This window comes from Saccostrea cucullata, unplaced genomic scaffold, assembly GCF_032062105.1.
Source record: "Saccostrea cucullata isolate Sc308-1 unplaced genomic scaffold, CSIRO_AGI_Scuc_v1 ctg112, whole genome shotgun sequence".
NCBI lineage: Eukaryota > Metazoa > Mollusca > Bivalvia > Ostreida > Ostreidae > Saccostrea > Saccostrea cuccullata.
The window spans coordinates 786,313-800,487 of NW_026939726.1; the positions used below are offsets into that span (position 1 = coordinate 786,313).

General features: G+C 34.7%; 1 protein-coding gene across 1 annotated transcript; it reads right to left on the bottom strand.

Moving 5' to 3' along the window:
* Positions 1 to 64: 64 nt before the first annotated feature.
* LOC134253779 (uncharacterized) lies at positions 65 to 12,923 on the bottom strand. The gene is made up of 14 exons (XM_062736365.1): positions 12,736 to 12,923; positions 12,464 to 12,581; positions 9,309 to 9,361; positions 8,770 to 9,195; positions 8,496 to 8,600; positions 7,881 to 7,994; positions 7,315 to 7,434; positions 7,004 to 7,056; positions 6,785 to 6,803; positions 5,068 to 6,621; positions 4,866 to 4,959; positions 4,353 to 4,397; positions 3,850 to 3,874; positions 65 to 348 (listed from the first exon to the last, which is right to left on the bottom strand). The coding sequence occupies exons 1-14, from the start codon at positions 12,781 to 12,783 to the stop codon at positions 105 to 107; spliced, it is 3,018 nt and encodes a 1,005-aa protein (XP_062592349.1). The 5' UTR covers positions 12,784 to 12,923; the 3' UTR covers positions 65 to 104.
* Between the last annotated feature and the right edge of the window lie 1,252 nt (positions 12,924 to 14,175).

Here is a 14,175-nt window from a genome sequence, read left to right on the forward strand (position 1 = left end):
CTACAGTGTTAATTTCAAACTCAAATCAATAATAATGAACAATATTTAATGTAAATCAACAAGCAATCATAACAATAGGATTACATTCAACTTTCCTAAACAATTCAATTATCATCAATATTGAACACAAATGGATTTGCTGCATCTGTCTTTTGATTGGCTGTTTTGACTTGTTGGGACCGCCCCCTGGATCTTGTAGTCCTTGGCTCCTCCACCTGCGTGTTGTAAAACATTTTATTATCGGCCTGGTGCTGAGCTTGTGTAGCTTCTTCCAAACACTGAGGGTGGGCAATCTCGTCAAATCCTTGTGGTAGTGGCTCAAGACACACAATACAGGACTGTCCAGGCCTACATATTAAAATTAAAATTAGTAAACCAATGTATTTATTATATAATAGGCTGGCTATCAATAAAATCATTGTTTAAAACTTTCAGCCTAAAACACTGATTATTTAAGACAGAGATTATTATGTAAATGAGATTCTGTAAAAGTTTGATTCAGAAGTTAATGAAAAATTTTGTTGACAAAATGGGTACACCCTTTGCTAAGTAGAATGGCAAAAATCAATACTTGCAAATGGGGAAGGGGTTGGTTAAATAACAAGAGGCCCACGGGCCTTATAGGTCACCTGAGCATTCTGCAACAACTTTCCAGTTATTGAATTTGATTCATGTTTTAAGCCAGATGCTACATGGCATTCACAATTTTGAAAGAAGCACCATTGATCATCATAACAATACACTTAGCAGTTGCTTAGCTTGGTTTATTGATTTGAAAATGTCCAATAATAAGTTCATAGGATCTTCATGAACGTTTCATGAACATTTCATGAATAAAATTCATGAAAAATTCAAGGAAATTCATGAATTATTCATGATCACCTCGCAGGGGTACTGAATACCCATACACAAGGTAGGGAAACAAAAAAGCATTCCAACTAATCAGTAATATTCAGCAATAATCAGTAGTGCCCCTAACACTGTGAAATAAACCCCTGACCCTAGGTCCACACATTGCACAAATTTTAACAAGAGGCCCAGGGGCCACATCGCTCACCTGAGCAATTGGCTAGGAAAAACACAGATCAGAACTGAAAGTAAACTGGGGGGGGGGGGGGGGGGGGGGCACTTGAATTTTACACCCCCCAGGGGGTCATGGAACAAACTTGAATCTACACTATGAGGATGATTCCCTATAAATATAACGAAGCCTGGCTTTGAAGTACTTGAAAAGAAGATTTTAAAAGGTTTCCCTATCATCTTCGCTAGCCAAGGGTTTCTGATACGCTACTCTCCTCATAAACCCTTGGCATACGGTGAAGTCAAAAGACGGGATTGTTTTCCGTCATGTGATCTCGAATCTATCAGGTACGCACAGATTGCGTCATCGCCAGAAATAAAGACACGTGTTAAAAAAAAATTAAATCGAAGTTTTTTCAAGAATAATTAAGAAGCAATAATTGAGTTATGTTTATTTATTATTTATAGAACAAATCTGAAGCTTCATTAAAAATTCATAATCACATATTTAGAAGATATTGGATGACACCATGGCTATTCATAGAATTGAATGTTATCTTACGGATCATTGTTTACTTGCGTTTTTCATTTCCGAGGTTAAAGAGTGAAGATGTATCCCGAACGCAAATATCGTCATTTACAAAAAACAATTGCTGAACCTGGGTGTACTGAAATCCAATCAGAACTCTGGAAAAAAATCCCTATTTCTATTAACACCGTAGGCCAAGGGTTTATGAGGAGAGTAGCGTATCAGAAACCCTTGGCTAGCGAAGATGTTTCCCTATATGTTCCTATGTAAAACTTTGATCCGCCATTTTGGCCCCACCCTACCCCTGGGGGTCATGATTTGAACAAACTTGAATCTACACTACCTGAGGATGATCCCACATGAGTTTCATCTTTCCTGGCCCAGTGGTACTTGAGAAGATTTTCAAAGATTTTTCCTATATATTCCTATGTAAAACTTTGATCGGCCATTTTGGCCCCACCCTACCCCCGGGGGTCATGATTTGAACAAACTTGAATCTACACTACCTGAAAATGATCCCAAATGAGTTTCATCTTTCCTGGCCCAGTGGTTATTGAGAAGATTTTTAAAGATTTTTCCTATATATTCCTACGTAAAACTTTATCGGCCATTTTGGCCCCACCCTACCCCCGGGGGTCATGATTTGAACAAACTTGAATCTACACTACCTGAGGATGATTCCACATGAGTTTCATCTTTCCTGGCCCAGTGGTTCTTGAGAAGAAAATTTTTTAAAATTGCCATTAATTTTTCTCTAATTCATAATTATCTCCCCTTGGAAAAGGGCCTGGCCCTTCATTTGAACAAACTTGAATTCCCTTCACCCAAGGATACTTTGTACCAAGTTTGGTAGAAATTGGCCAAGTTGTTCTTGAGAAGAAGATGAAAATGTGAAAAGTTTACGACGACAACAACGACGACAGACAACGGACAAATTTTGATCAGAAAAGCTCACTTGAGCCTTCGGCTCAGGTGAGCTAAAAAGGCACTCTTAAAATTGCCTATCAAAAAATAAATAAATGTTTTATAAATACAAAGGAGCAGATTTCAAACAATTAATTTATTTTCAGTATATAATAAGTAGAGCCGCCCCCCCCAATCCCTGGGGCCTTGAAATTCACAATTCTGCAAGATTAGGGCCCTTGCTCATCATAACTATAAAGGTAGTTCATCTGCTTCATACCCAGAGACAGAGAAGAAAATTTTCAAAAATTTAATGTATTTTCACTATATAATCAATAGAGCCCCCTCCTCCCCCCCCCCCCCCCCCCCAACACCAGAACCCCTGACCGTGGGACCATAAAATTCACAATTTGGGTAAAAGCACTCTTGCTCATCATAACTATGCACTTAGTTAGTTTATTTAATACCTAGGAGCATAGAAGAAGATTTTCAAAGAATTCGTCTATTTTCACTATATAATCAATAGAGCCAACACCAGAACTCTTGACCCTGGGGCCATAAAATTTACAATTTTGGTAGAGGCACTCATGCTTATCATAACTATGCACTTATTTAGTTTATTTAATACCCAGGGGCAGAGAAGAAGATTTTCAAAGAAATCATGTATTTTCACTGTATATAATCCATAGAGCCCTGCCCTAACACCATAACCCCTGACCCTGGGGCCATAAAATTCACAATTTTGGTAGAGGCACTCTTGCTCATCATAACTATCTACTTAGTTGGTTTATTTAATACCCAGGAGCAGAGAAGAAGATTTTCAAAGAAATAATGCATTTTCACTATATACTTATTTAGCCCTGCCCTAGCACTAGAACCCCTGACCCCAGGGCCATGAATTTCACAATTTTGGTAGAGGACTCAATACTGATTACAATCATGCAAACAGTTTGACTGCTTGATGTCCAGGAGTAAAGAAGAAGATTTTTAAAGATTGCATTAATTTTAGTGGTTTTGGCCCCACCCCTTAGGCCCCAGGGGGGCAGGGATCATGAAATTCACAATGTTTGTTCCCCTTCACCCATAGATGCTTTGTACCAAATTTGGTTGAAATTGGTTCAGTGGTTGCAGAGAAGAAGCTGAAAATGTTCAAAAGTTTACGAACGACGTACAACGTACGACGTACGACGACAGACGAAAACGGATAGCAATAGGTCACCTGAGTTTACTCAGGTGACCTAAAAATGTTATTTTAATATTAGGTCTTATGTAAAATATCAACCAAATTCCTTAGGATCAATTTTCATAGGTTGGTAAATGACATTCTATGCTGCTTAGGATGACTTACTGAACTTTTTCAAAAGGATTTCATTTTGCATTTTGGCATAAAAACTTACGTATTTCTGGATGGAGATGGATTCTCTGAAGAAAAAAAGAAAAGAAAAATTTTGTGTAAATATGTGTATACCATATTATGAAACATATTTCAAATATTACAGATTTTGTTGAAAATTTTATCTTCTGATAAAGAAACTGATGTTCCCCTAGATATGAGCATTCCAGGTAAGACCCTGCAGTTTTTAGAACACAGGTAAGAATGCTCAGACTATACACAGGTAGGAGGTACATGTACTTATAACCAACCTCCCTTTCTTTTCGATTGCATCTGTAAGTTTCATTGGTTATCATACTGAGAAAATTTTTGCTTATATGGGGTTTAAGAGATTTTTCTTTCTGTTAAAAGAATTTTAAATCTGGTAATAAGAAAAAATTTACTAGGAGTATGAAAGCATTGAAATATGGTGCAATATTTCTCTGATGCACAGGATTTATATATAATAATTCAGTTCTCATTCATCTACCCACGGTTTATTACTGGCAATACTCTGAATATAGGTACCTTGATTTTGCCCAGCCTTTGTGTCCATATTTTCATTGGCATCATCTGTAAGGGAAATAAAGAAAATAACTTTATAAATACGCATTTAAAGAAATAAATTTAGATACTATTAATAAATAAATTTATACACTTAATTTATGTCCTCCTATAAACTCACTTTGGGACATCCTTGTACACTCGCACTTGATTCTTCTCTCATCTTTAATTCCCATCATACCCTTTATCTCTATCTTATTAGACTCACCAATATCCTTTCTAGAACACTCATTGCCAAAATCTCTCTTACACCATTGATTTGATTTCCATGATAAATTCATACCTGATTTTTTTCCTCAAGCAAATCAATACAAACCTAAAACAAAATCTTGTCCTTTTCTTACACTTTCTGTTATATCCTCCCCCTCTCTCACTTGTTTTTAACACCACCCAACAACTATCATATTTCCTTGATGTCTCTAATTCAACCCTTGACATATCTCTTACACTCACTCTCGAAGTTGTCTTTACACTCACCATTGATTTCTCCCTCACACTCGGCGGCGTGAGTCTGTATGTGGTCGCAATGAAACTTCCTATAACACATGGGACAAGGCACCAGTTCTGTCACCTAGAACACAGAAACCAAAAAAAAAGTTTTCAAAACAAGAGATTTGTATGTGTGTGGTTTTAAGGCAAGAGTATACAATGAAAACTTAGGACAATATTGATTAGATACCTTAGGAGCAGGTTTTACTGAAGATTCATTGGCTCTGGTTCTCCTTGTATAAGCTTTTACAGTCGGTTTATTAATGGTCCAGTTTCTGGCAGACAGCCATTCCTCACCACTTTCTACACAAACATCTCTTTCCACCTTCTTGTCCTCATTGGACACTGGGCTGTCGGAGCTTTCGTCTGACTCTGCTATCTGGAACTTCCTTGTTTTCTTTGGTCCGAGTCTTCTCTTTATGTTGAGTTTTACCTCCCCTTCTTGGCTGCTGTTTTCCTTTTGCCTTGGTACCTTCTCCTTGGGTTGCTTAACAGAAAATATGACTTCCTCTTCTGAATCATCTGTGATGACTTCTTCAATTACATGATCCTCTTTCTCAACATCACGTTTTGTAGCAGCCATTTCTACACTCTCTTCATCATTCACAATGATCGAGTTAGTTTGATCACCAATGCCTCCAACATCAAAATAATTTTCTGTCATCTGGGTATTTGAGTTTTCCTCATTGAATTCAAACTTATTTGAATGCTTTTCCTCCATTGCACACATCTGCGTAGCATAAACATCTCCATCTGGTTTCAGCATTATTCCAGGTTTCCTGGTCAGATGTGAAGTTCCATACTTAATGGATTTATCCTTCTGAGATAACTCTCGAATGAACTCCTCTTCCATTCTAGAAGTTGAATCTGTACTTGCTGTACTAATGTCACTATGATGTCTTTTAAATCCGGTTTGTGACATATTTTCTGATATTGTAGACTGACTATTGTGGTCCTTATCATTCTTTTTACTTTCAGTTACTCTATTTCTAAGTGCTTGAACATCAAACTGTAATTGCTTTTCTGGTTTTCTGGTTTTTTGTGAAGCTTTTCCATTTTTCTTTGGTCCTTGCTTTTTGTCAAATTTCAGAAATGTTTCCTCTGCAATCAAGATATCAGGAGTGTGTCTGTCTTGAACACGTTTCTGTTCATGAATGGTTTCAGAATCATTTTCTCTGTCTTGTCCTAAAAAGTAGTCAGATAACTCCCGGTCCTCTTTCTGACCCTCAAGAGGAGGTAACTCTACCTGGCTACTTTGGTCCATCACTTCCATTAAATCATCATCATCATCATCCATAATATTCACTGTGTTTTTGACTGAATCCTTCTCTTTACTTACTTTCCTTCTTGTTTTGGTCAATTTCAGAGGTCTAATTTCTGTCTTAGCTGGTCCAGTTTTAATCCCCTTGTGGGGAACTGCATCATCATCCATTAAATCAATGGGGTTCTCATTCACAGAGAATTGACCATACACATGATCTTCAGTTGTAATATCTTCATCACCTTCAATGTAAGTTGTAATGGCCACCTCCTGCTGACCTCGTCTTTTCATGTCAATTGTTTTCTCCATATGTCGGCCAGGCTTGACTGGTTCCCCTTTCGCTAAATAATTGCATGATTTCGATTGGAGGAGGAAAAGTTTCCGATGATAAATTTCAAATGCTTGCAGGATCACTTTTGTATAGCTTTCAATATCTTTAACATCAGGTGCATATAAAGGAGTTCTAGTTTTGCTTCTTCCTTTCTGTAAAAACAAAGGCACTGGTTTTACTTTAGCCGCAAAATTTTGAAGTTATAACCTAGGCATCAATAAGCACTTTACTCCTCTCTTATAAAATGGACTTTTTTTAAAATTCAGAATTTTTAATTCCATTTTTTTTTAAAGATTTAACTCTGGTTCTACTCACCTTCAAAGACTTTGTTTTCCTGTGTTTTAAAAGAAACGGAATATACATGTACATGAAGATGCAGTAAAAATAAAATCAATCGCTAGATAGAGGTATTTATAATGAATGTATAGCTCAAAGACAGAAGGCATATATTAACTTATCTCTTAGATAGTATTTTTGGCCTGCATAAGACTAAACGTGTGTACATTACATGTAATCTTAAATAAAGTAAATTACCTGAAATTTTGATCAGTGGAGAGTGTCTTGCATGCATACTTATCAGCAAGGTCCTATTCAAACAAAGAAGAGGTATATTAAATCATCATTTCATTGAATTCTTTTTGTAAAACATTACATGTATAATGATACATGATTCAGATGCAATATCTAAACCCATTCACGACTTTGATATAAGTATGCCTAACTGAACTTCTGAAACGGAACTACAGGTATGTCTCACTTATCAATGTCTTGAGAAAGTGGGCTCTTATTATTAACAATGTTTGCTTAAGATTGTCTTAAGCTAAGAAGTGAGAATTTCACCTCACCTGTTTAAAAAACTCCAAATCTTTCTCAGTAGGAGATCTGTGTTCCTCCTGACTGTCCATCCCTTTCTCTGTACCAGAAGGCATCAGTTTAATTCTTTTCGAACTGACTGTATTCTGAGTCTATAAATAAATACATTCTTTTTTTTAAAAATATCATTTCTAAATACTTGCTAGTTGCATACTGGTGCCACTTAGTACACAATTACAAATGCTTTTAAAAGAAGAAAATTTATTTTTGCTATTTCTTATAAAGGTTGGTGTTGTGAATTAAAAATGTACACATATTACATTTGGCTGTGTATTCTATTTAGCATTTTTGGCAGAGAAAAACTTCTGCTAATTCAAGTACAATGTTAATTATCTTGCACATTTATAGAACATAAGAATATTTAGAAATGTGCTAAATCATATCTATGCTTACTTGTTCAAAAATTAATTTTGGCCCAATATTGTACACACAAAATATAATACATTTACAGTAATTAAATTCTCAGCTTCTCATTAAAAGGTAAAATGAACAGCTACAAGCTATATTTTTTTTTTATATGCAGTACACTTGTACTTACCTTTGGTTTTTCCTTCACAAAATGTTGTTCCTCTTCATCACTGCTCTCCACTATTGTTCTCTTCTGGGAATTCTTATTCACCTTTGGTACAAAGTCTTCATCACTTTGCTCCTCCTACAAGGCATCATAGTTCACTCAAATCTGTGTCTCAATCTCTTATAGGGTAAAATTTTACTTTCAATGCTTCTATTACTGATTATATATGATTTCAGAATAACCATTGTCAATGCTGAAAAATCAAAATGTGATTTATGAGTTTCTCTCCCTCTCTCCCTCTGTCAAACGATTAGCACTGAATGATGCTAGAAAACTTGAATGATACAATATACCTCAGTATGTCTAAGAATCATTATCAATAATCTTTACCTTCAGATATTGACCCTTTATTTATGCAAGCATCCTCAGACACTATGGGCGTCTCTTTTAAATTGTGTTATGAACAGAAAGCTAGTGTATTGAAAAAAATACTGAACTTTCTGTAGCACATAATGCTTGTTCATGTCAAAAATCATGTATATTAGATAGAATTGATAATTAACCTAAATCATGCTAAATCAGGTTTAAATTATAAAGAATATTTTGTTAAAGATTATTTATCATTAAGCCATATCTTACCTTTTCTGGAGAGTCTGGAATGATCACAGGGCTCTGAGTTGCCTCTCGTTTTTGGGTCAAGTTCCTGAAAACAGCTGCCTTAGCTTTTTTGCATGTCCTGACAACCTATAGAAGGAAACAATAGTCAATGAAAAGAATGTATAAGTAAAAAAGTTTTTATTGTACTTATTTCACACCAAAGTTTAAATAGCCATAAACAAATTTTAGTGGTTCATATCAAAAAAAAAGAAAAAAAGAATGGTCTTAATGTGCAGCTCAAATCAATTTTAAATACCCTGTCAAACATCCCTCCATTTTGATCTGGACTTTCAGGTGCTTTAGATGTTTTAGCAATGCACTCCTCAGTCTTTGGCTCTTTTTTAACAGTCTTGTCCTTGTTCACATCTGAAGCCTCTTCTAATTTTTCTTGTCCTGTGTATAATCTAAAACTCATTCTACCAGGTGGCTTTTTGCTTCCTGTATTTTCTGACTGTTGTTTGGAATCCTCGTCCATTGCCAGATTTCCATCCTGTAAGGCACCATCTGATTGCAGAAGGTCCTGGTTATCTTCGTTCAATGACATGGATTCTTGTGATGCACTTTTTGATTGGTGAGATGTAGGAGAAGCTACTCCTGATTGGCTGGATTGGCTCTGATCTGTTTGTGTGTCCATGTCATAAGGGTTCTCTATTACATCTTGTTTTGACAGCTCTATCGCTCTCTGCATTTAATTTCATTAAGTTCATCATAAATAAATTCATCTTCTATGTGCAAAACTTTGATAAATGAAGTGATTTTTTAAATATAATTCTTCAGTGCTTGAGCTCAACTTACCACAATTTCTGCTATTTCATCTTTTGACATTCCCTTTGTATCAATTCCACAATCTAAACAGAAAATAATTCTTTGTCAAATGCTGAGTTCTTTCTTAATGCACTATTACTGACAACATGTGCTTCAGCATACATATGAAAAGAAAGCTTGCCATATTATGCTTCAACAAAAATATACTATTATAGTAAAACTTGTTTAGTAGGAACACGGATATTGCGAATTCACGGATATAGCGAAGTTATTTTTGATCCCTAGCTACATAAATTTAATGAATTCCTTATACGGATATAACGAATTTTATTACATGATTGAATAATTTCCATCTCTCTGATTGGCTGAGATCAAACTATGTTAGAAAAATACTATGTTGTATTGACCTGCACGTGACATTCCAGGTCAATACAAGGATTTATTTCCTATACATTGAACTAAAAATAGATTGGGAAATTCCAAATTGATACAAATTGTTTTGGAAAGCTATTTAAATGACTATAATTTTTTTTTTTCATGTGAACAAAACATAAACGAATATATATTTTAGGGTGAGGGTGGTAAGAGGGAATGCAGGGACCCTCTCCAACACTTTTACTGAACAACATACTGTATACAGGGTTATTTTCGCCCCGTGTTATTTTCGCCCTTTGAACTTGTGAACAATTTTGCCCCATTTTAAATTCGCCCAATCTAAGTTCTGTTTAAGAAATTATGAGATGTAATTTGAATTCACCCCGTTTTAAATTCACCCATTGAAGGAGATCAACGACTTAAAATTTCCCTAAAGTGTGTTATACAGTATTTTTAAAAAGTTTTTGGCAGTCATTTTTTCCTGATAATACTTCTTCCTTTCGAAATCTATCCTATAAAAAAGACTGACATTATATATTTTTTCATGGCAACTAAAATTGAAAAAAAAAAAAAAAAACATTTCAAATTGATACGACTGGTAAGGGTTATTCAAATTTTAATTCTGCCTCTCTCTTGTATTTGGCTAGGACTTAATTAAATGCAAACAAGTAATGAGCTGTATTATTTTATCAGTGAATCATATAATAAAACAAATATTGCTGTTTTTTGAGGTCAATACAATGATTTAGCCATCTTCGAAGTATATTGTACTCCTCTGATGACTAAATCATTGTATTGACCTAAAAAAAACAGCAATAATTGTATAATGGATATAGCGAAGTAATTTCACTGGTCCCAGCGACTTCGTTATAACCGAGTTTTACTGTATGATTCTTTGCTCTAAAAAACATTTATCCTTGACACTGTTTACTCTAGTTCTCATTTGCTTTGTAATAGGAAAGGAGAAATGCATATTAAGAATACATGTGGCAAGACCAGGAATCAAACCTTTGACCCCTGTATTACTAGTAAGGAGCTCTAATCATTGAGCTATACAGGCTGATGCCCATGGTCCGTAAAGCCCAAACTTCTACATTCCTCCCACCTTAAACAGTATTCAACCTCAAAGACACAAGTTCTAGGGCCCTGCCAGGCATACATGTGAGATGTACCTGTGGTACACAAAATGTCACGTATTTTTGACTAGTGCTGGGTATCGCGGCTGAAAAATCGTATCGCGATATATTGCAATATTTCATTTTGTATTGCAATATATCACAACATAAAAATTTTAATAAATTTTGCTTTTCATCAATGTTAAATGAAAACACAAACTCAAATTACATGTATTCTCCAGTTGATATTGCAACTGCCTGATCGCGTTGTGTGTAAGCAAGTGGCAAGCAAGTTTTTTTGTGGCACAAGGCCATCCTTAAAAAAATGTTTGTTTGGAATTGCTGCCTGGGGGGTTTTCAGACCCAGGAGGAAGGGAGGGATATTTCTTTTTTTTTTTTACAAATTGAAGCTAAATGATTAAAAAATAAAAAATCTCAAGGAACAGTGGTGATATTCATTAATTTTCCTCTTCCTTTTATTTTATTTATATTTTTTTTGTCTTATTTAAAAAATATATTTACACAGAACGTTACTCATATATCTTTCCAATTCAGATATTATATCTGATCATTTATCAAAAGTCAATTTCAGCGTCAAACTTCTATTTTAATCTTTTTTAAATAATTTTGTCAGTCTATTTCATAGCATTTCTCTTGTTTAACATTACGATTCAGACTTGTCAGACTGACAGACGTTTTTCATTTCTTATCCTTGTAATTTTTGAACTGGGATCTGAGCAATAATTTTTAATTTGAACATCACGGACTTAGCCTCTCAAGTTCAATGTGCAATCTATTACAATAGCTCTTTCCAGGTATCGGTGTATCATTCCATTTGATTTTTATCCACCTTTTATTTTTATGGAGATGCATACATGTTCTGCTCTTCAACGCTTGAATGTTTTCACATCCACTAATCTAACCTGGTCTGACATTTTGGCGGCTTTTATTTTGTCAAATCGTCACCTATAATCGCTATATCATAAATACTATGAAGGAAGCGTTGTATTGTTATTTAAATTTATGTGATCTCAAACCCGACTTTAAAAAGCTATTTGACGAACGAACTAACTTGTAATAAACAATGTAAGACGATAAAACGGTAAAAAAAAAAATATTTGCAATATTATGCCAATAAAATTTTTTGAGTGGAGGGTATTTCAGTGAGGCGGGCGGCAATTCCAAACAAACTATAATTTTATTTTGGCCCAACTTAAAGAATAAAGTTGTAATACTCAACTCAGATTCTGCTTTAACATGAAGGGCTTTAATGTAATAGTTGTCTTCTTTTCGTTTCTGACAGACAATGAGACATGTCTCTGGTTTCCAATCAAACTTGACCTTGCTTGCCGCCATATTTTATCTTAAAAGGGCAAATAACTCGTTTTGTAACAATTTATAGCATATCGAACCCGAACCGGTATTCACAAAAAAATACCGCGATGCGTATTGTGAAGAACGAAATCGGGATACACCGGTTAACCGGTAATATCACACAGCACTATTTTTGACCCCATTCATGGCTCGCGGCAGTACAAAATGACTCACGGGAAATGAAAATTCATAGTAATGGCCTGGATAGCTCAGTCAATAGAGCAGCTGACTAGTGATGCTGGGGTCCTACGTTCAGTTCCTGGTCCAGCTCTACAATTTCTCCTTTCCTGTTACAAATTCAACACGGAACACTGATTTTACCTTTTAACACCTTTCGACGTTCCCTTTCCTCTGCTGACATTTTCGGAATTGTGTAATTCTTATTTAAGGCTGTATATGACAGGGGGTCTTCAGAATCATGCTGAATTCTACTCACAGTCTGTAAAACAAATAAACAAAGAAAATAAGCAATACAATATATAGACTCTTTAAGTATGAACAAGATTAACATGGATTAATCCTAGTTGTATACACCAACTTCTTTGAATATGTTTCATTGAAAACATTCAGAACTAGGAAGAAATTGAACATACTGCCGCTGGTTTTACTCTTCTTTCGTAATTTCTGGGTCTGCTTTCCATATCATACGTCTCTCCTTCGTCTGTTCCTCTGGCGTCTATGAATGTATTTATTGCCTGGAATTGAATGTGACAGTTAAAGATATTCTAAAATATACAGATCAATGGTGTCTGAAAATACCTTCAATGTCTTTAAATAAAACAACAGTATTTAACAACAAAACTCCCCCACATTTCTTCGAATTATCAATCATCAACTCGAATTTCCTCGACATATAATAGTAGTTTGATGGTTTCGCTATGTGCAAACACAATATTGCGCAATTTAAAAAGCGGTGAATTTTCAACTAATATTCTCACTTATCTATAAAGTTATCTCAATGTTAATTTCCTGTAAAATAGTAACATACCTCTAAAAAATCCTTGGCCTCTGTGGTTAAAAAATGGCGGGAGACATATAAAATAAAAAAATTGTAATTGACAGACTTCAGGGATCCGGATTTTTTTTTTAATAAGCTTCATCACACATATATTTTTTTTTATACAAGGTATCATACATATTTTAAAAATAATATGAAAACATAGACACTTCTGATAGAATTTAAAAAATCTCAATATTTCTTTTTTGTAGACCTGTATTTTTCTGAAATACCCATGCAGGTATTCTGAATCAGTAAAATTTGAAGATATGAAATTGATAATCTATAAATAGGATATGTGCAAATGTATAATTTATATATTCCATTAGTTTCTGATAACTTGTTGCCTTTCTATAAACTTTATATACTTTTAACCTTTTCTCTAGAACCAGAAGATATAGTAAATTCCACAAAGCATCCCTGGGTCAGGATGTTGATTGTCCATTACTCCTTCAAGTTTCATGGGAATATACCTAATAAGTAAATTGGTCCCAAGGTGTAGGATGGATCATAGAAGGGAATAAAATTTTAATTTCAGGTGGGAATATATATAGAAAATCAATTTTTAAAAAAATCAAATCAAGGTGCCCGGGGATAAGGTGGGACCAAAATACAGTATCAATCTTTTACATGGGAGTATGATTATTAAGAATATAATCTCTTAAAATATGCTAATAAGCAAGCATAAAAATATATGTATTGAAGCAAAAAATGCAGATGACATAACTGTAAACAAAATATAATGCAGACTTTCGTACTTCAATAGATAATATGCTTGATTGTTCTAATGACCTGTCCTTGGTCAAGCTTTAGGTGTTGGTCTCCAGTTTTTTTCTTTGTTATGTATTCTTTAGGGCATGATTAACCATATTTTACATGTATTTCTGAAAGACACTTCAATGTTCTATATAAAGATAACAAGAGACTGAACTCACATTTTGCATGTTTAATCCTCATCAAAACAAACAGAAGTACAGCTGTATTGGTACATTGTAACAGATGAACAGTTTTAAGATGAAATAGTCTGGTTGAAAAA